Source organism: Salmo trutta, chromosome 5, assembly GCF_901001165.1.
Source record: "Salmo trutta chromosome 5, fSalTru1.1, whole genome shotgun sequence".
NCBI classification, from domain to species: Eukaryota; Metazoa; Chordata; class Actinopteri; order Salmoniformes; family Salmonidae; genus Salmo; species Salmo trutta.
Window position 1 is genome coordinate 29,851,411 of NC_042961.1, and position 26,673 is coordinate 29,878,083.

The 26,673-nt window shown below is 43.5% G+C and overlaps 1 protein-coding gene across 3 annotated transcripts; it reads right to left on the reverse strand.

Moving 5' to 3' along the window:
• Positions 1-832: 832 nt before the first annotated feature.
• Positions 833-25,909, reverse strand: LOC115194034 (palmitoyltransferase ZDHHC16A). 3 transcript variants are annotated; one of them, XM_029753301.1, is made up of 10 exons: positions 25,827-25,909; positions 7,795-8,047; positions 7,521-7,715; positions 4,425-4,513; positions 4,211-4,239; positions 3,863-3,996; positions 3,253-3,332; positions 2,914-3,037; positions 2,761-2,831; positions 833-2,602 (listed from the first exon to the last, which is right to left on the reverse strand). In XM_029753301.1, the coding sequence occupies exons 2-10, from the start codon at positions 8,038-8,040 to the stop codon at positions 2,500-2,502; spliced, it is 1,071 nt and encodes a 356-aa protein (XP_029609161.1). In that variant the 5' UTR covers positions 8,041-8,047; positions 25,827-25,909; the 3' UTR covers positions 833-2,499. The 3 variants fall into 3 exon arrangements, with proteins under 3 accessions (XP_029609161.1, XP_029609160.1, XP_029609162.1); XM_029753300.1 differs by lacking the exon at positions 25,827-25,909 and adding an exon at positions 24,910-25,245; XM_029753302.1 differs by lacking the exons at positions 7,521-7,715; positions 25,827-25,909 and adding an exon at positions 24,910-25,247.
• Between the last annotated feature and the right edge of the window lie 764 nt (positions 25,910-26,673).

Consider the following 26,673-nt stretch of genomic DNA (forward strand, 5'->3'; position numbering starts at 1 on the left):
TCCCTCACGGAGGTCCAGCTTGGTGAACACAGTGGCGCCATAGAACAGGGAAGAGCTATTCTGCAGTGGGCATTTGTCTTGGATGATGGCCTTGTTTGCTGCTCTAAGGTCCACACAGGCACGCAGGTCCCCCAATATTTTTTTTTCCACCAGGTTTGAGATCCAGGGAGATGCATCGATAGGCACGATGATGTCTTCCTCTAGCTGGCACCGGAGCTCTGGGCTGGAGCGTCTCTGTGTATCGTGTCTGAGCAAAGCGGTCCGTGTCAGTGAGTGGTTGGAGAGGAGGCTAGCTTTGCAGCACATTCTGTCACAGAATCCACTTGAAAAGCCAGCTGGAGTGCCTTTGTTAGTCAAACCTGATGATTTGTCACTGGCAGTCTTTCACGTACTTTGTTGTTTTAATGCTCAATGAGTTGGTCACGTACCATTTCGTCCTGCAGTGCACCAAATTTACACATTCTAGCTCTGCCCAGTAGATTTGCCTCATACTGGTGTGCAAACTCACCAGGCAGCAACGTCGGAACAGAAACCGACAGAGGAGGGCACTTTGGGGTGTAGAGAAGTGTCTCCAAGAGAGCCACATCGCTGTATTTGTTTCAGCATAGCTGAGTGTCCCGAACACACACTGTCCCTCTGAGCCTAAGCAGTGTAGCAGCAGTGCTTTTATCCTAGCATCACGCACGTCCTGTAAGCCCAGCTTGTTAAAATGTATGTTTCGCAACCCGGGGCTCACCTGGCAGAACACAAATAGGAGAGGGTGGTGGTAGGGAAAATTCAGCCATCCTTGTAGCCACATGTTAAGTGCGAAGGATAGACGCGAACACAGGTGTCAGAGCCAACTACTTTTTTATTTCATAACGTCAACTGAACAATACAGAACATGGGGGGGGTAGAACAAATGTAACATTGCATGTAACTGCCCTATTGTACAGCCCTAGTGTTTCGGGGTAGAAGACCGAGTGCATCAAGCGTAACACGTTAACCCCGTTACCCATTGATAGAGGTTTAAACAAGTTCACATTTTTTGTTAAGCTTGCATTCAATTGCCCCTCCCTTGATTCCATTCTCCCGGTAGGAAGGGGAGTTATGGCTGATTTATGACATTGTTAACCATTACCATCAACCACTTTTCAGTGATTTTTCTTAATGTGAAGATGGGAAAACATGTTTTATGATTTTGAACGTGCTCCTTATGACAATGTTAAAATTAGATTAAAGCCGAGATCCACATTTGTTATTGTTTTAAGGAAATGTAATATCGCAAACAGATATCGCTCATCAAGTACCTCCATTGTACTTGATGAGTTAAGGTCACTAATTAGTAAGGAACTCCCCACACCTGGTTGTCTAGGGCTTAATTGAAAGGAACTCCCCACACCTGGTTGTCTAGGGCTTAATTGAAAGGAAAAACCCAAAAGCCTGCAGACACTTGGCCCTCCGTGGAATGACTTTGACATGCCTAATGTACACCATAGAGTCCCATTGTGGACGTGTCATAATACCCATAAAACCTAGCGGTCAAACAGGGAAATGGTTCCAATCGTTTTTCCACCATTCATTTTTCCCCATAGGAGATTTTAGAAACACTTACAATAACGTCTGTGTTTTGTGTAGAGTTACCCTGGCGTCGTGATGTTTTGATAACCATGTAAATCTCTGACAAGGTGACTTAAATCAAAATAGAAATTAGCATCAAATAGAGACATTATGAAAGACTACAAATCCCTGCATGTCATCTCTAGCTAACAGGTATTCTGTCAATTGAAAACTTGCAGTTGACAGAATTGTCCATCTAAAGAAATGGTTCCAATTTATTCATGACATTTAGCTGACATTAGATAGATAATCCATAGATTCTTACCTTTTCCTTGATTCAGAAGTCTCATCCAGATCATCATGGCATTTGTAGTCCTTTATGATTGCCACAGTAGCGTTTCATTTTGGAGGGGGTAAATACATTGTTAAGTCACCTTGTTCTAGAAAGATTTATACGGTTATCAAAACAAAACCCAGCCTTTATTTTAAGTGTTTCTAAAAACCCTATGGGAAAAGTGAATGGTGGAAAAACAAAATTGAATATTTTCCCTGTTTGACCTCTAGGTCTTATGGGTAATATGATGACTCATACTGTGGTACTCTGTTGTACAGTCTGAAAACATTATGAAACAGTTCATCCCCACATTACAAGTGCTGGAGTGTGGTAGGCCTTTATTACGTAAGCCCAGACCACTGTGCCAGGACCAGGGTTGAAACATTTTGTAGGGTTGTTTCACTTAGGAGCCGCAAACATTCCCCATCTCTTCCCTGTTGTCCTCCCAGTATTCACTCTCCTGCTCGTCTACAAAACCTGGTCATTTGACATTAGTATATGTAGGGAGCAGGGTCCGCTGGGAGATGAAGTTCTGTGTGGACAGAGTCTGTGGGGTCAGTGGTCAGACAACCATCAGGTGTTTCCTCATTTTGTAGAAGTCTCAATTCAGTTATTTTGTATTTGGCTCAGACGGGCATCATATCTTTTCTGAATGGATAGATGTCCCAGGTCAGGCCGTTCCCAATGGGGACATGTCCAGAGGGCAGGAGGACTCGCGTCAGCCAATGACTGGAGAGAGAAGAGAGGCAGACGTTACTAGAACTAAATACAATACTTTATAATAGTGTTTTGTTTCTGACCACAACAGTCACATAATGTGCGTGTTAAATATCTGTGCAGATCACTAGATTGTCACACAGCCTGGAGAGGAGAAGCATCTAACTAACCTTTTCTTCTCCACACCTAAGAAGACTTTCCAGTTGTTCAGTCTGCCATAGTTAAAGGAGTTCTTGTACACCTGGGAGGAATAGGAGAACAGTTTGAATAGCTTGTGTCCGCCAACTGTAAGACAACGTGTGTGTGTGTGTGCGTGCGTGCACCTTGCCACATTTACGCATCCGTTTGGTCTCCTTGTTGTTGAGGTGTCTCTCTATGCTGGTCTCTCCTCGGGATATCAGCACTGCGTGCCAGATAGTCAGGCCCCCAAGAGCTACAGCCACCACGCTAAAATGACCAGTCACAGGTTTATTTTTAAAACACAGTTTTATTGCCAAACAGCCAATGACAACACACACACAGTACTGTGGGGCTGAGCTTCTACCACCATTGGGAAATAATGTGCTTTTAACTTGGAACTATTATGTCTTTTTTAAGATCACTGTGTAAAAACTAACTAAAATACAGTAATAATAACAGTAATCTTGTGAAGTACATCTCACCTGGTTAACACCCACATGTAAATGATACTCGTGTGGAACATCTTGTCTCTGAACATTAAGGGAGGAGTCTGGTAGGTGCTCTGATTGACAACAGACAGAGGTCATACAAACACCTAAATAGGAAAACATATCCTAGTCGAGACCCAGGCTTGTGCTTAAGACACCTGTTTTATGAGTATGCATAGTACAAGATCAAATACCGTATGAACAACATCACCTTTTAAAAGTCATCTATTGAACAACCACCACTAAAGAACAAGAAAGTAACCAGAAGAGGCCAATGAAGTGGGAGGGGCAGTTTGTGTGTGTACTACCTGCACAGGCGGTGCCTATGAGTTGAGGCGGCACAGGCGGTGCCTATGCCTATGAGTTGCCCCATCCCTGTCACCTGATTTATCCAAAATCCATGTGTTTGAAGCGCTCTCGGGACAATGCAAAAACACACCCCCAGACCACCAAGAGTTAGACAAACAGAAGAAACACTTCAAGAGTTAAAATTTAACACAGTGACGGTTAAAGTAGACCATGACCCTCTCAATAATAGAAACCCTGCAATGGAGGAGATGGCAGACCAGCAGACCCAGGTCTCCCTCAAAGAGTTTGTGTGTACCTCTATAGCACTATAAGCATCTAGGAAAAGGTTCCGGCCACTGATGCTGCAGTAGACACAGCCCAGGGTCATGGAGACACAGAAGCAGAAGAAGTAGCGCTGGTTAAAATGGCCGACACAGTTATTCAGCCACGCTGGGGGGAACCAGAGTTAAGGAGGAAACAAAAAACACGAACACCCACCCTCAAAATAATGTGCAATAATCTTCATTTTTGTGCCTAACAGACTTGCTTATAAAAGATGCAGCTATGGTAGACAATCTCAATGGTGTCAACCATCCCTGATAACATGACTTTACCAGTACACTACCAATCAATCTCTACTCTCCAACTCCATTTAAAAGGATACGACAATGATGGTCCATTTTCAAAATGCACCTGTGAAGTAGAAGCTGTCATGTTAAAGTTAGACATCTACAACGCTACTATACTGAACCAGGGTTATGAGTTCTCATCGACTAGATAGAATTAGTATTCCCGTCAGATATTTAATTCCCCTAATGGTTATGATAGGGACATCTGATCCTAGATCTATGGTTAGGGGTAACCAAAGTTTGCCTTACGTGTTGCAGATGGCACAGTGGTGAGTTCTGGCTGGTTTGGGGATGATACACTTCTTACACATGGACACAAATGGAATCGAATTTTTCATCTGGAATAAACACAACACAGAGATCTCTATTACGCCTGTGTGTGTGTGTGTGTGTGTCTCGGGGGTAAACTGCAGGGTGCATGTGACGCATCTAGTGCAGTAGTGCCTACATACTCTCGCTTACAGCTTGCTGCCGCCAGCTAGCCCTTGTGGTGAATAAGGGGAGCAACTTCATACACAAGTCCCCCCTTGTTGGTACAAAGCCTCTCCATGACCAAGACTGCTGTTGGACCTCCTAGTGGCAGCACACGTTAACTGGTTGTCTTGAAACTCAAGGCTAACCGGCAGGGGATCTCTGAGCAGCAGTGGGTCCCAGAAAGGAATCTGTACAGCCCCACCACTGTGTGGACATGCCCTGGCAGCCATCAACCACTGCCTTGTGGGTTAGTCTGGTACGACAAAGTCCAGAGGAGCACACCCTGAGAGAAAAGCAGCCTGCTGGTGGCGCGCAGTAGGCGGACACCGACAGACTGGGGACCAGGCAGCCTCCTGCAGTGGAAGATGCTGATTGTCCTGAGTTTCCCCCTTGCCACTGGAATACACCTTCCCACAGTCAAGTAGTGCAGTTGGAGATTGCGTACCCTCAGCGACACTTTAAATAACCTCCTTTGCACAGGTATCCACTTCTGACCTTGAAGGCATCAACCGGAAACTGGACTAAAGCCTGGCTGCGTTGGGGTGTCTGGTGATGGGGGACAGGAGTGAATGCACTGGGAGACCTTAATCAGACCCCTGCACGCCAGTGGCACAGGGCTATTACGGACACCAGCAGTGGGGACTTCAGTGGCAGCTGCTCTCGACAGGACATGTGACTGAGCTGCCCTATTTAGGAGCCACACTGCTTACCCCAGCAGGGGAGAGGCCTAGAAAATGTGGCCTAAAAAGTACCCACTTGCTTCTTTCTGGAAAGGTTACCCTCTGGATGGACAACATCAGCACGTGTGGGACTGGCAATTAAGACCAGCCTCTTACTCCGTCTCACCAAAACAGTTGTCGGCATAAGTGAAAGACTCATGTCTCTCCGTATCCTCCTAGCCAAGATGCGCTATGCCACTCTTCTCAGTGCATACGCAACAACGTTATCATCTAAAAATGAGGCAAATGACTGCTTCTACCAGTCACTAGATGAGGCCCTTTACCACATCCCCAGGACAAGCTTTTTTTGCTGGGTGACTTCAACGCTAGGGTAGGATGGAACAGGATATGGAGCGGAGTGCTGGGTACGCATGGTGTTGGCCAGGTCAATGAGAACAGCATGAGACTACTGACCATGTGCCGAGCATGATCTCATCATCACTAACACCTTGTTCCAGCAGAAAAACAATAGAAATCTTGGATGCCACACGGTTCAAAACACTGGCACCTGATCAACTACGTCATAGTAAGACGTTTTGATACCAATGACGTCCTGCTGATACGTGTCATGAGGGGTGCAGAATACTGGACAGATCACTGTATGATACTGGCTAAACTCTAGGTGAGAATACAGTGGCAATATCTGCGGAAACAGCTGGGGGATATCCCTTCTGGCTGTTGCCGGCAAGGTCCTGGCCAAGGATACACTGCCAGAATCACAATGCATCTTCTGAAAGAAAAGGAGCCCGGTTGGCATGATATTCATAGCACAGCAACTCCAGCAGAAGAGCCATGAACATCAGGACCTTTTCATGGCCTTTGTCACCCTCTGAGGCCTTCGACACTGAGCCGGGAACTACTATGGTGCATACTAAAATTAGTCAACATCCTTTGCCAGTTCCATAGGAGGGCAGGAGTCAGTGCCCTTGGTAGTACGCATTGGTGTGAGGCAAGGGTGCATGCTGGCACTTGTACATCTTCCTCATATGTGTCACCCAGCTTCTCCACAAGGATCTTGAGGACAGCAGCGGGGTTGCGGGGAACTTCAGGCTGGTGAAAACCTATTCAACATCAGGAGGCTCCAAGCATGGTTGCTTGGAGCCTCCTGGACTTCCTGATGGGCCGCCCCCAGGTGGTGAAGGTACTACCAAGGTTGACAGAGCGGGTTCTTGAGCTGCAGTATGTTGATGACTGTGCTTGTGGCCCACACACCGGAAGACCTTCAAGTCCATCCTTGTAAAACAGCTGTGAATGTCAATAGCAGAATGGGACTGTCAACAAGACAGAGGTGGTCTGCCAATGGAGATCCAGCCCTCCATCCACCATGCCCTTCTTCACCATTGAACACAAATCACTGGTAATATACCCGTCATTCAAATACCTGGGCAGCATCCTCTCGGAGGACTACAGCATCGACCCAGAAATTTAAAAAAGGATCAAGCAAGCCTTCACTGCCTTCGGGAAACTCAGACGCAGTGTCTTCCAAAACTGGGATCTCCACCTGCACACCAAAGTCACCGTCTATCAAGCCATCTGCATTACCACAGTTCTATACAGCTGTGAAGCCTGGGTCACCTACAGTCACCATAACAAGCAGCTCGAGCAATTCCACATAGGATGCCTACAGTGCATACTGGGAATCAACTGGGGCAACCGTGTGCCCCACACAGAAATACTTGCTAAGACCAAATGCAAGAGTAGGGACGCCACAGTCACCCAACACCAACGACATGCGCTGGCATGTCATTAGAATGTCTCATGAGCGCTTGCCATGGAAGATCTTGAATGGCCAGCTACTTCTTGGCTGCCGGTCTGAAGCGCTACGAGGACCAACTGAAAACGTCACTGAAGAAGTGCAACATCAAACCTGGAGGACGCTGCTGCCGACCGTTCCACCTGGCAGTAGCTCTGACAGAGCAGTGTACAGAGGCAGGAGTAGAGGAGCACAAAGAGACAGTAAAAACAGCTCAGGAGACATACAACTATGACTGCCCCCTCCCCCCCAACACAGACTGTACATGCCCCACCTGCAATTAAGTTTGTGGATCTCGGATTGGACTCTACAGCCACCAAAGAATTCATTGTTAATTCAGAAGTGGAAGTCATCATCGGATACGATGGACTACCACAAGGCAAGTGTGTGTGTGTGTACCGTAGGGGGGTATCCTGGGCCAGTATTGGTAGCTTTATAATAGTGGAAGACGATCATGACGAGGTTCCAGTGTCCATAACTCATGTGCCAGGCTATCCAGGATGCAGAGTACGTGTTGATGATCAGGGGCAGCATAACCACATAGACTACCAGCAGGATAGAAGTGGTCAGTATCACTAACAGACATACAAACACCTGGAGAAATAGAGAGGGGGTAAATGAGTGAGAAATTGTTTCATGAGCATGAAAATCTGTGCAACTGACACACACTTACCGCCCCGAACCTGCGGGTGAGTAGGTCCACCATCCAGAAGATGGGTTCCATCAGTGAGTCCATGACGACATCAGAGTTGGTGAGGGTGTTGTAATAGAGGGAGTCGACCATCAGTCTGAGGTAGGCCCATATCTGCCTCACACACAGCGGTAGTCTGCAGTTGTTCCCATTGCTGCAGTGCCACTGTCTGGCGCACACACACAACCACAGCCAGCGCTGCAGCAGGAAGGTGGGGCACAGCCGCATTCTTCTCCTGAAACACACACAGATGAATGTTTACCAGGGATTATTCTACCATTTTTCACAATGCTTAAATAAATAAAACACCTGTGTAAACTTAAGTCATCCTCCAGTGATTTTGGGACATTTACTGTTGCAGAGTGATATCCCATGTATAAATACAGTAAATAATACACACTTGTTGGATTCAAACTTCTAACTTGAAATATCTTACACTATTAGAACAGTGGATGGAAATCTACTGAGTGAGAAAGGGGAGTGCAGAAAGTTTACATTCTGTTAAAACATGTTATTATTAAATCTCATGTATACTAATGAAGAGAAGGGCAATGGTCTGGGTTCAGTCACAGACAGCCGTGAGTTAGGGAGGAGTGAGGAATTAGGGTCAAGGTCAGGTCAGATGAAGTGAGAACGAAGAGTCACCACTAAAGTTCTGCCTAGCAACAGAGATGTATTGGCTGTGCAAATGTGCGAGGAGACTCAGCCTAGAAAGAGGGTATAAATATGTGCTTGTGTAAACGTGTCTTTGTCTTATACAGCTGTTTGATCCAGTGGTTAAATAAACTTGGTTTGAGCTTTGACTAGTTGTCCGTTATGTTCTGACACAGTGAAAAACTAACAGTTGGTGTTGTCGGCAGGATTCCCCACGATTTATAGTCGAACTTGAGAGTCTGAATAAGTGGAACAGGAGCCGGCATATAAAAACAAGGAAGGCAAAATGTTCCTACACCTGGGGAAACTAGAGTCGTAGGCTGAATACAAAATTACTGGATACAGATCTGAAAAGCCTGAGTTTATTCATTTGGCCCACTGTAAATACTAACAATAGACCTAGGGGTTGGGGCCCCTGGGGGGGGGTTAGCCCCCAGAAGGTTAGACTAGGCACTGCGGGCACAGCGTGTTCAGGAGGAATTAGACCCCCTTAATATGTTAGATTAGGGGTTGGAGACTGTAATCTATATGGAGATGTTGGAACATCCATGTACTAGTACGATAGGTTCTACAGAAGTAGTCCATGTAGAGGCACAAAAACGGGAAGTGTGTTCGGTGGAGAATAGCAGATATCAGACAATATCTGCGCTTAAAGATTAAACGTTGTCAGTGAGTGGGAATGTGGATGGCGATAGAACGTTGCCTAGAAGTTCTGGAGGAAAGCTACATTCATGGTTAGATAGGCAAAAAGATCTTTGAATGTTGTTTGAAAAGGATTCATGTGTATTAGTAGTAGCAATTGGGAGAGAGGTTGTTTTATGCCTTATTGGGGCAGGGAACCGTGACAGATTGTGGAAATAGGAAGACAGTGAATCATTTGTGTAATATTTACAGCGGTAATATTTGAAGCGTGACACCGGTATAAGACATTAGGTCTCTCGTATTGGTTCTAATACAAGGTATCAGGTGCCGTGACCAATTTAAAAAAGGCACAAATACTCACTTCCCCAGAGTATCACTAACTTGGAAAATTATTAAAATTGGCATATATTAGAGCCGTGAGTGAGGAAATCTAAATACCATGGACACTGTCGGGAGAGGCGTTGGAATAATAACTAGTGAAATGGCGACCGACGGCCACGATTCTCCCTTTAAAGTGGGGCTAGAGAAAGAAAAGTTTAATAAAGCCATAGAGGCGCTGAAAGAGGCGCACAAGCAATCTACAATTCAGTTCAAATATGGAAACATTTTAGCAAACTGGTTTAAATTGGTCAGCATTTCCCCGCGGACGGAAAATCCCAATCAAATAAAGAACTCAGAGATGCTGTTGTGGTCTGCCAACATGAAATCAATGAGACATTTTGTTCCTGTACCCAAGAATGCAAAGTTAACTGAACTAAATTACTATCGCCCTGTAGCACTCACTTCTGTCATCATGAAGTGCTTTGAGAGACTAGTCAGGAAATCATATCACCTCCACCTTACCTGTCACCCTAGACCCACTTCAATTTGCTTACCGCCCCAATAGGTCCACAGAAGATGCAATCTCCATCACACGCACACTGCATTATCCCATCTGGACAAGAGGAATACCTATGTAAGAACGCTGTTCATTGACTACAGCTCAGCATTCAACACCATAGTACCCGCCAAGCTCATCATTAAGCTTGAGGCCCTGGGTCTGAACCCCACCCTGGGCAATGGGGTCCTGGACTTCCTGACGGGCCGCCCCCAGGTGGTGAAGGTAAGAAACAACACCACGTCGCTGATCCTCAACACTGGGGCCCCACAAGGGTGCGTGCTCAGCCCCCTCCTGTACTCCCTGTTTACCCGTGACTGCGTGGCCATGCACGCCTCCAACTCAATCATCAAGTTTGCAGACGACACAACAGTGGTAGGCTTGATTAGCAACAACGACAAGACAGCCTACAGGGAGGAGTTGAGGGCTCTGGGAGTGTGGTGTCAGGAAAACAACCTCACTCAACGTCAACAAAACAAAGGAGATGATCGTGGACTTCAGGAAACAGCACAGGGAGCACTGCCCTATACACATCGACAAGACAGCAGTGGAGAAGGTGGAAAGTTTTAATTTCCTCTGTGTACATATCACTGACAAACAAATGGTCCACCCACACAGACAGTGTGGTGAAGTCGCAACAGTGCCTCTTCAACCTCAGGAGGCTGAAGAAATTTGGCTTGTCACTGAAAACCATCAAACTTTTACAGATGCACAATTGAGAGCATCCTATTGGGCTGTATCACCGCTTGATACGGCAACTGCACGGCCAAGGTAAGACAAAGAAACAGGGAGGAAAGAGCAGTGAATCTATCGCAAGGTGTAGAGCGTCAGAGCACTGTTTTAGGTGTGGGGCTGTTGGTCATTGGAAGAGTGTGTGTAACGGGACATGAAACAGGTCAAATTTATGACAGGGAAAAGTATTACATTCAGCAGGGTAACATGAAGGGCATTGTAGTGTGGTGGTTACGGAAAATCATGGCGGAAAGAGACCAGTCATATACGGGAGTAAATCGTTAGACTCGGTGGCGAGAAATGCCACCGTGTCTAAAGGTAGTACAGGCTACATAAATATTGGGATGGATTAAAACAAACGATTAATGATTGGAGAAAGGACATGTTTTGTTTGTAATTAAAACTTGTTGATAATTAAGATTTAGCATAGTGAATACTAACAAAATGCACACTTTCTCTTCCAGGAAAAGATGGGGTGTCCTTATCTCTCTTTGAAATGTTTCCCCGAGGCCGTTTCCTCGGGGAGCAGTTAGCGAAATTCTGCAGTTTTATTAAAAAAAAGGAATCCAGTAGGGATGCACGATATGTCGGTAAACATAATCGGTATCGGCCCGCTGTCTAGTTTAACGCCCATGTGCAAAACCGATGTCAAAGCTGACGTGCATAACGTAGGTACATTTATTTATTTATTTATTTTACTTCACTTCACCTTTATTTAACCAGGTAGGCAAGTTGAGAACAAGTTCTCATTTACAATTGCGACCTGGCCAAGATAAAGCAAAGCAGTTCGACAACATACAAAAACACAGAGTTACACATGGAGTAAAACAACATACAATCAATGATACAGTAGACAAAAATAAGACTATATACAATGTGAGCAAATGATGTGAGATAAGGGAGGTAAAGGCAAAAAAAGGCCATGGTGGCAAAGTAAATAAAGTATAGCAAGTAAAACACTGGAATGGTAGATTTATAATTTGAAGAAAGTTCAAAGTTAAAATATAAATAATATGGTGCAAAGGAGCAAAATAATAAATAAAATAAATAAATACAGTAGGGGTTAGAGGTAGTAGTTTGGGCTAAATTATAGATGGGCTATGTACAGGTGCAGTGATCTGGGAGCTGCTCTGATAGCTGGTACTTAAAGCGAGTGAGGGAGATAAGTGTTTCCAGTTTCAGAGATTTTTGTAGTTTGTTCCAGTCATTGGCAGCAGAGAACTGGAAGGAGAGACGACCAAAGGAGGAGTTGGCTTTAGGGGTGACCAGAGAGATATACCTGCTGGAGCGCGTGCTACAGGTGGGTGCTGCTATGGTGACCAGTGATCGGAGATAAGGGGGGACTTTACCTAGCAGGGTCTTGTAGATGACCTGGAGCCAATGTGTTTGGCGACGATTATGAAGCGAAGGCCAGCCAACGAGAGCGTACAGGTCGCAGTGGTGGGTAGTATATGGGGCTTTGGTGACAAACCGGATGGCACTGTGATGGACTGCATCCAGCTTGTTGAGTAGGGTATTGGAGGCTATTTTGTAAATGACATCGCCGAAGTCGAGGATTGGTAGGATGGTCAGTTTTACGAGGGTATGTTTGGCAGCATGAGTGAAGGATGCTTTGTTGCGAAATAGGAAACCAATTCTAGATTTAACTTTGGATTGGAGATGATTGATGTGAGTCTGGAAGGAGAGTTTACAGTCTATCCAGACACCTAGGTATTTGTAGTTGTCCACAAATTCTAAGTCAGAACCGTCCAGAGAAGTGATGCTGGACAGGCGGGCAGGTGCAGGCAGCGATCGGTTGAAGAGCATGCATTTAATTTTACTTATATTTAGGAGCAGTTGGAGACCGCGGAAGGAGAGTTGTATGGCTTTGAAGCTCGTCTGGAGGGTTGTTAACAGTGTCCAAAGAAGGGCCAGAAGTATACAGAATGGTGTCGTCTGCGTAGAGGTGGATCAGAGAATCACCAGCAGCAAGAGCGACATCATTGATGTATACAGAGAAAAGAGTTGGCCCAAGATTTGAACCCTGTGGTACCCCCATAGAGACTGCCAGAGGTCCGGACAGCAGGCCCTCCGATACATGACGTAATGACGCCACTACGTGCAACACAGCATTCCTAACCTAGCCCACAATGTCTGCTGTGTGGATCGAGCAGTCATTTGAAAGAGTAAGAAAATGTCAGCGAGACAATGCAAAGGCGAAATCCATTAACGCCAAGATAATGGCATTCATTGCCCTTGACAATCAACCATTCTCTGTCGTGGGTGATGTGGGCTTTCGCGACTGGTCGAGCACCGGTACACACTACCAAGTGCGCTATTTTTCAGATGTTGCCCTACCGGAGTTACACAGTAATAGTGCCACTGCTATTAGCTTCACTACTTACTATGGAACGCAGTTGGGTCTTTGCATGTGAAAAAAGATACGTCAAATAATTATTTGATGCGTTAAATAAGCTTTTAAATTTGACACGTCAAATAATACAGTTCTATTAAAGAATGTTGCGTGTTCTGAATTTGCACGTGCAAGTCAAGCGCCACTACTATCAGTAGCACTGTCAAAGCTGTTAAAAAAAGTCTGCAAACAAGCAAACACCGGCCACGAAGGATATGTTTACAATACCGCATTGGTAATAAAGCATTATTTGTTCCACTGCAAATTCTGGGGTAGCGAGCAGCAATACAACCAGCCTGAAAACAATGACCAGTAGAAACAGCAGTAAGTTTCATTATTCTTAGCAATCCTTGTGAGTAAGTATGAGCTAGGTAGCCACTTGTTGTTTGCCTATTGAAATTTAACTTCAGTTCAGGAAAATAAATATCTAGTCAGCTACTTAACCCTGTTGCCCAAAGCTAATGATATAAGCAGACAGCTAGTTTCATCTAGGCCTTCCCTGTGGCTCAGTTAGTAGAGCATGGTGTGTGCAACGGCAGCATGGTGTGTGCAACGCCAGCATGGTGTGTGCAACGCCAGCATGGTGTGTGCGATTCCCACGGGGGGCCAGTAAAAAAAAAATGCATGAAATGAAATGTATGCATTCACTACTGTAAGTCGCTCTGGATAAGAGCGTCTGCGAAATGACGTAAATGTAAAATCTGGCTAGTGAAGCTCGACTGGACCGGGTTTGGTTTTGTGAAGCTAGCCACAATAAGGATTAGGCACAAAAGTGGAATTTGCGGGTTTGCCTTCAAAATAAAAGTACCTATTTGAAAGTGATGCAGAAGGTTACAATTGGTGGAATCATGCCATATTTAAACAAGGTTGGAATGTGAAGCAATGAAATGGGGTATCAGTCTACTCGGTGACACCCACAAAACACAACTGTTTAGAGTTTACACAAATATTAGCATTGTAGCTCTTATTGCGGGACTGTGAAATCACCTCCCCAGTCAGCTTATTGTGTGTATTTATATTCATATTGCACTGTACAGCTTTACGTAAGGATTGGGGATCAATGAAATGGGGTATCAGTCTACTCAATACCCAAGATACTTTTTCTCCCCCAACATCCTCCTCAGAGTTAGACTCCAAAACATCCATGCAGTATTGTTTTTTTCCCCCTCGGGAATAGTGTTACATACACAGGTTGACAAATGTGGCTCAATTCCCAGTTGTTTCAGAGTCCCGCAATAAGGGCTACGACGCTAATGTTCTCTGGGTGTCACGGACTAGACTGACTTATTTTACTAAGCAAGTCAGTTAAGAACAAATTCTTATTTACAATGACGGCCTACCCCAGCCAAACCCGGATGAAGATGGGCCAAATGTGCTCCGCCCTATGGGACTCCCAATCACGGCTGGATGTGATACAGCCTGGATTCGAACCAGAGACTGTAGTGACTCCTCTTGCACTGACATGCAGTGCCTTCTACCACTGTGTCCATGTGTGTGTTAAGCATTCTAGTACAGTTAAATAGTTAAAAGGCTGCTAAAATGTATTTTTTAATTTTATTTTTTAAATCGGTATCGTTTTTTTGGCAAGGAAAATATTGGATATCGATATCGACCAAAAATGTCATATCGGTGCATCACTAGTATCCAGATCCGTCCGTAAAGAGATCTCCCAAATAAGTAAGGCTTGGCCATTTGTTCGTTTTTGCCCTACGTTTTAACACACACACGGGGTTGTGTGTTAGTGGTGTTAATACCACGTTTGATTCATTGTGTAGGGTCTTATTAATTTGGTTGTAAACCATGTATGCAGAATGATGGAAATGGGAGACATGATATTAAAATGGTTTCTGAAGTACAGGGAAAGGAAATACTTAAATGGTGTTGAATGACCTTTGTCCTGACTTTCTGGTGAGGCCTGATCAACCTCACTATAAATTATAGAAACATTGGGTGAGAGTTATATGAAGAAGTGTATTGCTATTGTTGTTTTGTAGTTTTGTTTTTGTCTGTGTTTCAATACAAATCCCACCAGATTGGGTCTGCTGTATGGTCGTAATTTCTCCCTTAGGGTTAGAGAACTAACTCCCTGACCCTGTAACTCTCCGATGAGGTTGCCAGTATGATAGGGGAGTATAAACCAATTTGGAAAAAGTGGTTTTAACAGTGTGTTGGTATGCTCTTTGACATTTATCTTAGGAATTTTGTATTAAGAAATGTGGAAATGTAATCAGAAATGCCTTAAACTGTTGTTTTGGTCTGTTCTCTCTCAAAGTTATGGCGATAGTGACTACAGATGGTATCTAGATGCATGGAAGAAATAAGTCGACCGAGACCGGTGTGAGCTTCACCCCCTCTAACCAGCTGAAGTAATGGCGACAAAGGCGTTCACTACGACCTTGGCATTCACCACTTCTACTGAGACCGGAGTCTGAGCCAGCAACCTGTGTACAAGCAGGAGTGCGGCATGGGTCTTGAGACCGTGCATGTGCAGTGAGCATGGAGAGAGATCACGTCCAAACTCCTCTCATGCTGCTGGTGCACTGGTGGGAAACCAGACAAGACAGCATGGTGGTGAATCTGATTATGTCCCAGATATTGGAATCGGGACATTATCAAGGGCCATCCACTTTGACAGGCATGAGTCACATATGTGCCATTATGAGGATGAACTGTAACGCTATCGGAAGAAGAAAAGAGACGCCAGGAGGAGGGTGGTGGTCAACTGTGCCCATAAATTGATTTAGGGTTGCCCTAAACTGTTTATTTGGGGTATCAGGTTGATTTGAAGTTGATTTAAATCCGAGTGATAGTCCTCAATGCTTCACGTTGAGTCTGTCATTCTAAATTTGGGCTGGATAATTTATTGATTGTTTTAATTATGATTCAGAAAGGAGAGGAGAGCACTAAGTGAGGGGAGGGTACACTGCTCAAATCTATTGAGTCGAGGGAGGATTTCATCCCAGGAAACCTAATCTTTTAGTGTCCTCCAAGAGGGAGGTTATTAGAGAACCCACTAGATGGTAACTTGGGCTAACCATGCTGGGGACATTGATAGTAGGGGTTTTGTTTTACCATGTCATCAGAATCCTAATGTTAAAGTGCATGAATCATATGGCTTTCTGGGTGATACAGTACAATTAATTACGTACAAGGCTCAGTCTGCATCTTGCTTTGACACACGAGGAAGGAGGAGACTGGCATGGAGACTAGCATCACATTGGCTTAGAACAAATGGATGGTTCTTGCCCCAATCTCATTCTCATCAAGGTTGGTGTGAAATTATTAAACATGTATTTTCTCTCTTCCCTGTTCAAGTCAATATATTTTCTAGGTGGCGTGGAACATGAGAGATCATTGTTCCACATGAGGGATTGTTGGAAATTGACATGTTTGCATGTTTATGACTCTATATGTGGACGAGTTAAGGAGGAGTGAGGAATTCAGGTCGAGGTGAAGTGAGAAAGAACAGTCACCACTAAAGTCCTGTCTAGCAACAGATGTATTGGCTGTCCAGATGTGCAAGGGGGAGACTCAACCTAGAAAGGGTATAAATATAAGTGCTTGTGTAAACATGTCTTATGCAGCTGTTTGACCCAGTAGGTGAATAAACTTGGTTTGAGCTTTGACTAATTGTCTGTGAAAAAGGAACACTAAAGGGTAAAAAGAAAAATACATTGAGCAAAATAGTGTTTTTTTGACACCACTGCAAACTTCAAGGAGTAGGGCATTCAATGACTTGGTGAGATGAGAATCCACGATGTCGTTGGCCTCCCCCCTTGCTTTAGGAACAATAGAGAACAAAAGATTTAACCACAAAGACCAGGGAGGTTTTCCCAATACCTCAAAGCGCACCTATTGGTAATTGGGTAAAAATGTAATAAAAAGCAGACACTGAAAATCCCTTTGAGCAAGGTGAAGTTATTAATTACACTTCAGAAGGTGTATCAGTACACCCAGTCACTACAAAGATATAGGGTGGAAACCACTCAGGGATTTCACCATGAGGCCGATGGTGACTTTAAAACAGTTACAGAGTTTAATGGCTGTGATAAGAGAAAACTGAGGATGGATCAACATTGTAGTAATACTAACCTAAATTACAGAGTGAAGAGGAAGCCTGAAAAAAAATATATATTCTAAAACATGCATCTTGTTTGGAAGGCACTAAAGTAAAATGGCTAATAAATTAACTTTGTGTCCTGAATGCAAAGTGTTATGTTTGAGGCAAATCCAACACAACCCGAGTACCTACCACTCCATATTTTCAAGCATGGTGGTGGCTGCATCATGTTATGTGTATGCTAGTCATCTGCAAGTAGTTTTTTTTAATCAAAAGAAACGGAATAGAGTCAAGCTGACAGATGTATAAAAGCAATAAATTAGCACGTATATCCTAGCAACGGGACATTAAAAACTGTAATATCTTATGTTTCATCGAGTCATGGCTGAACGACGACATTAACATACAGCTGGCAGATTATACACTATCGGCAGGATAGAACAGCATCCTCTGGTAAGACACGGAGCGGGGCCTATGTATATTTGTAAACAGCTGGTGCACGATATCTACGGAAGTCTCGAGGTTTTGCATCTCATGATACGCTGTACACCACACGATCTACATAGAAATTTGTCATCTGTATTTTTCGTAGCTGTCTACATACCACAGACCGGTGATGGCACTAAAACCGTACTCAATGAGCTGTATACCGCCATAAGCAAACAGGAAAACGCTCATCCAGAGGCGGCGCTTATAGTGGCCGTGGACTTTACTGCAGGTAAAACTGATTTAAGTTTCCCTAATTTCTATCAGCATGTTAAATGTGCAACCAGAGGGGAAATAACAAAAACTCTAGACCACCTTTACTCCACACAGAGACGCGTACAAAGCTTTCCCTCCATTTGGCAAACCAGACCATCATTTTATCCTCCTGATTCCTGCTTGCAAGCAAAAATTAAAGTAGGAAGCATCAGTGACTCGGTCTATAAAAATGATTTTAAAAAGTGGTCAGATGAAGCAGAAGCTAAACTACAGGACTGTTCTACTAGCACAGACAGGAATTTGCTCCAGGATTCTTCCGATGACATTGAGGAGTACAGTCACTGGCTTCATTAATAAGTGCACAGATGACTTCATCCCCACAGTGACTGTATGTACATACCCCAACCAGAAGCCATGGATTACAGGCAGCGTTCGCACTGAGCTAAAGGGTAGAGCTGCCGCTTTCAAGGAGAAGGACTCTAACCCGGAAGCTTATAAGAAATCCCGCTATGCCCTCCGACAAACCATCAAACAGGCAAAGCGTCAATACAGGACTAAGATTGAATCGTACTACACCGGCTCTGACGCTCATCGGATGTGGCAGGGCTTGCAAACTATTACAGAATACAAAGGGAAGCACAGCCGAGAGCGTCGCAGTGACACAAGCCTACCAGACGAGCTAAATAACTTCTATGCTCGCTTCGAGGCAAGTAACACTGAAACATGCATGAGTGCATCAGCTGTTCCGGACAACTGTGTCATCATGATCTCCACAGACGATATGAGTAAGACCTTTAAACAGGTCAACATTCACAAGGCCGCAGGACCAGACAGATTACCAGGACGTGTACTCCGAGCACGCGCTGACCAACTGGCAAGTGTCTTCACTGACATTTTCAACCTCTTCACTGTCTGAGTCTGTAATACCAACATGTTTCAAGCAGACCACCATAGTCCCTGTGCCCAAGAACACTAAGGTAACCTGCCTAAATGACTACCGACCCGTAGCACTCACGTTTGTAGCCATGAAATGATTTGAAAGGCTGGTCATGGCTCACATCAACACCATTATCCCAGAAACCCTAGACTCACTCCAATTTGCATACCGCCCCAACAGATGATGCAATCCCTATTGCACTCCACACTGCCCTTTCACACCTGGACAAAAGGAACAAATAAACTCAGCAAAGGATAATTCGTAAAAATCCAAATAACTTCACAGATCTTCATTGTTAAGGGTTTAAACACTGTTTCCCATGCTTGTTCAATGAACCATTTGCAATTAATGAACATGCACCTGTGGAACAGTCGTTAAGACACTAACAGCTTACAGACGGTAGGCAATTAAAGTCACAGTTATGAAAACTTAGGACACTAAAGAGGCCTTTCTACTGACTCTGGAAAAACACCAAAAGAACTTTGTCTCCACCCCTCAACCAGTATTCTACAAGAGCACAGACACAAGGGACAACAGACACACCGGTCTCTACATTGCAGATGAGCTGAAGGCAGTCAATGACCGTGGACCACAGAAAGTATTTGCATCGATTTGGACAGCCCCCTCGAGAGGATCCTCCTGGATGATGGAAGAGAGTGGTAAGCAGCCTGAAACCTATAGCATTAGCCATTGCACGGATTGAGGGAGACAATGCCATCCTGTCTGATGTTCAGACTCAGATGCCCTGCCCACTTCACTGTTGAGGAAACTGCAGTTCTGAAATACATCAAAAAGCGTGAAGACTTCTGCCTGAAGCCCATACGCAGCGTACATGTTGGACCCCAAGGCCTATGGTGTCATCACTACCGTGTCTCGCCACCTTGGCCTGGATGAGGGCAATGTTCTTGGCAGTCTGGCGAAGTACACTTCCAAGCAAGGACTTTGGGATGGAGAAGCAATATGGCAGTCGTGCCAACATATCTCATCAGCCACATGGTGGAAGGGACTTAGTGGATCTGAGGCTCTTTCCCCTGTTGCCTCCATCATCCTCCAAATCCCATCAATATCAGCCGCCTCAGAGCGCAACTGGTCCTTGTTTAGGAACACACACACACACACACCTCCCAAAGAACGCAACAGACTGACCAATACAATGGTTGAAAAATTGGTGGCCATCCGGGCAAATTTGAGGCTTTTTAGCTTGACAACGAGCCATTCTTAACAAGGTTGGAAAGTGACAGTAGAGATGAGACCTCAGAGTCTGATGTTCAGGAGGTGGACATTGAGGAGGTCCAGGGAGAAGACATGGAAGCCTGAGAGGAAGACAACCAAAGCTTTAGTTTCTAGACTATCTTTTTACAGATGTATGTTGAAAACATTTTTGGGAGATGCGATGCATCATTGGGGATCATTCAATAATCCCTTTCTTTTGTTGTTCAGTGAAATCCCCACGGGAAGAGTCAAGTCATTTAATTAAAGTTCAATTCTTAACTAAATTGTTTTAATTATTTCTATTGAAAGGATTTAATCATTTGCAATTACGTCTACTTATGATAAGGTAAAAGGTTTATGTTTGTCTCCATATGATAAATATATCCAATGCAAAAAAACATCCACATTTAAATGGTATTAATTTGCATATATTTCCGTTAATTCCCATATATTCTCGGCAAGTCTAGGTCCAAGAGGCTTCTGAACAGCTTCCACCCCCAAGCCATAAGACTCTACGCTGCTGCTACTCTGTTATCTATGCATAGTCACTTTAATAACTCTACCGGCATGTACATATTACCTCAATTACCGTGACATTGAGGAGCCCCGCTATTGTTATTTACTACTGCTCTTTAATTATTTGTTATTCTTCTCTTACTTCTCCATTTTCTTTAAACTGCATTGTTGGTTAAGGGCTTGTAGGTAAGCATTTCATTGTAAGGTCTACACCTATTGTATTCGGCACGTGACAAATAAAATTTGATTTCTAAAAACACGTTTTCACTTTGTCATTATAAGGTATTGTGTGTAAATGGGTGAGAAATGTATCAATTTTGAATTTAGGCTGCAAAAAATATTTTTGGGGAATAAGACAAGGTGTAGGAATACTTTCCGAAGGCACTATATGTAGAAAAGATAATGGACCTATATTTTTTTTATATAACCTTTGAAAAGTCACAATCACCAAAATAAAAGCTAGATAGTCGGAGAATTGAAATTTCCATAAACAATCAATGTAGCAGTATTGATTTTGTTATCATGTTTAAAGAATACAGCATTAGCCATGGCAAAATGCACAGAATTGCAAGATTTTTTTTATTTATTTGTCTCTTCCCTGCCAAGATGAGGGCCCTCTAAAATTCTGTCACGCCGACGGGGTCGTCACTAGTTAACACACCAACAAAGTCATAAACTCCACATATTTCTAGAATTTCTCTTCTTAAAAATCAGATTTCAAAACCTAAGCTTAAACCACACTGGTAACATTATGCCTTACCCTAGCCATAAATCAAGACCAAAAAGAACATTTTTGTTTTAATGTTTTAAGATAGACAATTTTGACTTTGTGGCTGTGTTATCTAGTGGAAACCCGGCTGACGTCTGACCGCACCCCCTGCCACACCCACCACCGAAGCCCCTTTTTGATCCAGAAAAAAAAAACCTGCACACACAGGCCTGAATAATACACAGAGCTACAAAGACCACATGGTGTAAGCAATGGTTCCGTTTTAAGACCTACTTTTCTGGGCTCTGGCTGATTATGGCATTGGGATCTATTCCAATTTCCCCCTCGGTCCCTGGGATTAACGGGATATGGTGGATTTGCGACAGAGAAGTTTTGAGTCTGCCGGCCGTTCATCCTACCCGTAATTCCAGTTTAGGATTAGATTAACCCAACCGCCCCACCCAAACAACCACCCCCAAGTGACACCGCTACCATGAAATCACATTTAATCTCTGAAATTGGATGGTGGGAAGTACCATTACGGCCATTTGAAAATAAAATCTTAATTAAAACAGTCCAATTGAAAGGTAACTCAGTAAAGCGATCATGTGGAAACAAAGCACTACAGGCCTAGTTGACATTTATCATCTCTTGAGCAATGTTCCCTCTAAACTGCGTGCGTGCGCAGCCGTACAGCTCCCTCAGGAAGAAAATCAGCCCACGCAGAGAAGCACGAAATTGAACTTCACACAACTGTGGGAATTTCTAATATTAGCCACTTTCAAGGCAACAAATTGAAACAAAATTAAATATGAAAGACTTCGTAGGCAAAACTAACTACGCAAGAGATCTGGAGTAGGATTCTGTTGTATTGACAGGCACGACTCAGCCTGTACTCGACAGACCGGTGCAGCATAACCAATCAGAGCTGCAGCATCCCTATATGCAAATAGACTTTTGCCATTCCTTTGACCTGGACTGTGTTTACAGCATGAGTAGATGCGCTTGTTTTGGGATCAAAGCGAGAGAACATTTGTCATATTCTTTGCTAGTAAGTGAGTTATTAGTCCAGTTATTGCTAATTTCTAGTCAGCAATGGGGGAGTGGTTGCTTCCTACAAGAGCACAAAACCTGTGCATTTCTAGCCTTTGAAAAGATAATCAGGTAAAGAGCATTTTTTTCTGTCTTAAAAGGGGCATTGTTGTATTTTGAGACAGGCTTGAATAAACTAAGTAGCCAATAGGCAGAGGGTAGGATAATGTCTGATTCTCTAATGATGGTATGGAAATAATAATTCACTTTATTTTCTTAAGTGGTTTCCTGCATCAAATGCATTTCCAGTCACCACCTTGTCTGAAGGACAAGGGAATAAACAGGTTAATGTGAATGTAACCGATGTGAAATGGCTAGTTAGTTAGCGGTGGTGCGCGCTAATAGCGTTTCAATCGGTGACGTCACTCGCTCTGAGACTTGAAGTAGGGTTTCCCCTTGCAACGGCTTTTGTGGCGCGATGGGTAACGATGCTTCGTGGGGTGTCAGTTGTTGATGTGTGCAAGGGTCCCTGGTTCGAGCCCGGGTTGGGGCGAAGAGAGGGACGGAACCTACACTGTTACATGAAGCCCTGCATTTTTTCAAAAATTCTCACGGAATGTAGACCTACATTCTACACCACACATTGGCCGCTGTGCTGCCATCCTGTCAGAAGGTAACAGATCATTTTATTACAATAGTTAAGATGGATTTTCATTGTGTTCCATGGTGTTATTCGCCCCCTAGTGGAGCTTTCTGGTACTTAGACTGTACGCAAACAGGAAGTAAAGAATTCGTTCTGCACGCATAGAAGCAGCTAAAAACAACGCTACGGTGCAGGTCTTTCAGTGTAGCTATTTCTTGTCACGCTTCAGCCTCGGAAAATATTTGTAAGTTCGATTCAAGCATTTAGCTAGTGATGATAATCTTGTTATTGATAGAGTTGCTTACATATCAATGTTGGTCGGATGTATTTACTCACAGAAATTGCAATGCTTGTCATGTATGCCGTCAGCTGTATTACTTTGCTCGTGCGTCATGCAAACGAATTGTAAAACATACAATACTGAAGTTTTGTTACTGTTTCTAGTGTAATATGCTTTGTTATTCTACAGAGATGGTTGTACATTAGAGTAATGAAAGGAGTTAGCCAATTACCATATGAGTAACAATTAGCTACATGGTTTGGCGTCATGCCAGATGCATGGTACCCTCGGCACGTGTTTTGTATTTTCATGCAACTTCAACTTGAAATGTATAATGGACAGCTACAGTATGTCGATTTGAATTGAATACTAAAGTATATTATTTTCTGTATTTTGCAGTTTCACAAACGATTTCAATATTCATTCAAGAAAAGTCACGCCTTGGGAGTTTTATTGAAGACTTAGTTGTTAGCTATCTGTCTAGTTTTGCATGGAAACGCAATTCAATGGCAGAATAGCCGCTACTGTAGGGTGAATTATATAACATTTTAACATGGAAATAGCCGTTCTGTGATGCATTTTCTCCATTGTTTTTAATGGTAAGCCACTCGGATAGGCCTACATTATTATCAAACGGCCACTGTTTTAACTAACTTAAAGCGGGTACAGCCTCAGTATAAACAATAAACCCAAGCCAGAAGTTGCACAGAATTTTCACAACGTTCAAGTTTGCGCTCAGCAGACTTGTGAAATCATTACAGATCTCCACAAGTGCATAGGACTTTGGGCAGGGCTCGCCAACCCGGTTCCTGGAGAGTTACCGTCCTGTAGGTTCACTCCAACCCTAATTAACTGGTTGATGAGCTGAATAAGGTTAGTTACAACTGGGGATGGAGCAAATACCTACAGAATGGTAGCTCTCCAGGAACAGGGTTGGAGAGCCCTGGCGTAGGGTCTGGGCCAGGATTGCCCAATAGGCAGCACACTGGCCAAACGGGTGGTTTTATTTGGCCCCAAAGTTTAGCAAAAAAATATAAAAACAAATCTATACAATTGATCTGTTTTCGTCAAATACTATCTGTTTGGGATTCCTGTGGTGAATTTGCTGTGCACAAATTATAAATAACTATGTTCCGGCATGTAGATTTGGGTTTGGCCACAAACTGCTAGGACTACTGCTTTAAATATATATAATTATGACACGTCATTTTATGGCAACTCTACTCTTGTTCTTCTGCATTCCAATCAAGGGATATGAGCAGGGCGGGAACACAATAGTGAGAGCGGCACAGCCCATAATGACAGCTTTCAAAGAATGGAGTTAGCTACATTGTTGGATTCCTATCCATGCGTTCTGTCTAGCACATTGTTGCGCATTTTCACCGCAACCTTCCATGAACATACCTCTGTCCATTCCCCCCATTTGTTATAAACCATCTGCCAGTGTAGTAGCAATTATCAAGCTCTGTCATGGTTCTATGTTTATGACACGACGGACAAAATGCTGTTTTAAGATAGCTAAACAATATGATTGAATAGGAGTCATATACATTTAAGCTTTTCCTCAACCCTGCCGTCAAAGATCATCAGTTGAAAGGACCACTGGCACTTGACCAGTGTCGTGAGCTACCAGCAGCAAGCTTGAAGAGAGTAGCGCTGTAGCTGCTAGTTACCATGCACAAAGTAATACATTCCATTTATATACTCACTTAGGATCGCATGTCACACGTGAGAAATGTGTTATCTCTGGCCATGATACCAAGGTGAAGAAGGTTTAATTCATCCGGAAGCTAAAAATTGAATGGAGAAAATCTTCTCTGTCGCGAGTTTAGCCCAAACGCTTCTCTTCTACGTTAGACTCAGTGCTGAAAAATAGCAATTTTACTTCCGGGAGAGGCTATACGGACCAAAGGTGTGTATATAAATAATTGATATTGACATGGTGCCTTAATTGATTACTTATGTCGCACAGCGACAGTCGAGACGAATAAATTCGGTTGTCAGTCCTCCTGATGAGCCTTCCTGAAAAGTTGCTTCGTCGAAACCCGGAGCTGACAAGGTAAAAATCTGTCGTTCTGCCCCTGAACAAGGCAGTTAACCCACTGTTCCCCTTTTTTTTTTTTTTTAAATATCATTTTCGTTGTTGGATAAGACTAAAATCAGCTCAAATTTATTTTAATTTAGAAAATCTGTAACCAAGTAATCACACGCATAAATAGAGGCATGTGATTTTTATCCCAACGTAATCAAGTTTTAGTGTATATATGTTTGGGATTCTTGCGGTTAATTTGCAGTGTACAAATGATTCATCCTGATGAGCCCTTCCCAACTAGCTAATTTATGCTTGTGGCTAGACACTTCAGCGAGAATTTGAAATTTGTCTGCCAAAGTTGGGACTTGTGAATGTTTATCGGAGTAATTATTATTTATTTTTTTACAAACATGTAGCTAGACATTAATGCTGTAGTTCTACATTTTGGGTGACACTCACTGCAATAAATGATTAGCCTAAGAGTAGGACCAGATTCAGTAACAGTCACTTCAGCCTAAAGTAAATTGAAATACATTTGCCAAAATTATAATTACTCCTGTCTATACAGAAATAAATTAATTCTAAATACTTCACCAGAAAGCATGACTTAGCCAGGATCATTTGCTTCTTTTAAAGCTGCGGATTGTTTCAAATCACAGGCGTGTAGACCTATACGGTTGTGTGGCGAAGACCTTGGTGCCTCGCGCCGGAATGTGCTGAGCATTCTTGTGCAGTCATTTTGTTTGCCATTTTGATCAATTCCCCATTACCTGTCACCAGTAATAAATGTACCGTTAATCGCGTCATTAATTTATGTTAATGCGTAGATTAATTAGTCCTACAGTCATTTACCATTCTCATTCTCGGAGTGGAAACTTTTGCAGAGTTCACAACCTGTTACACTTGTGATAAACATGTTTTGGTTTATTTCATACCACTTACGAATTTGATCACATTTTTAATTTAATTTTGTTTGGAGCGCTCCATGTGAGCAATGATAATGTGTCTGTTTTCTCTGTCATCTTAATGTTAACGGAACGCTTGCACCTGTAGAAGTAGGCTAACTGGCCTACTGCGTGCAAACTTAGGAAAGTGCCCATTTGGGGACGTTTGATTACTGATTGTCTTCTCAGCACCACTAATAAGCTGCGTTTCTCAGTGTTTTTTTTCTTCGCCTCACACAGTAAGTCAACGAAGTCCTTTTTTTTAATGATATTAGTTCCTCACAGTATTTAAAAAATATTTCCAACACTCTCGATAAATCACCAGGTCTTGGTGTGAAAGAGCAAAATGTAATGCTCTGAGGATACCATATATCCAGTGGTAACGTCATAAAAAACCTGAACACATTTCCCTTTGTGCAAAATCAGCTGTTTGTCCGGAGCTCATTGGTGCAGGAAACCGAGGGCCCGGAATAGGCTAGTTGATACAATGTTGCAAG

Excerpts from the sequence above, each read along its gene's own strand:
- LOC115194034 (XM_029753301.1), bottom strand. The coding sequence starts at position 8,040 with ATGCGGCTGTGCCCCACCTTCCTGCTGCAGCGCTGGCTGTGGTTGTGT. Across the intron at positions 7,716-7,794 it reads TCACCCGCAGGTTCGGGGCG|GTGTTTGTATGTCTGTTAGT; the intron begins GTAAGTGTGTGT and ends CTATTTCTCCAG. Across the intron at positions 2,832-2,913 it reads GGATGCGTAAATGTGGCAAG|GTGTACAAGAACTCCTTTAA; the intron begins GTGCACGCACGC and ends TATTCCTCCCAG.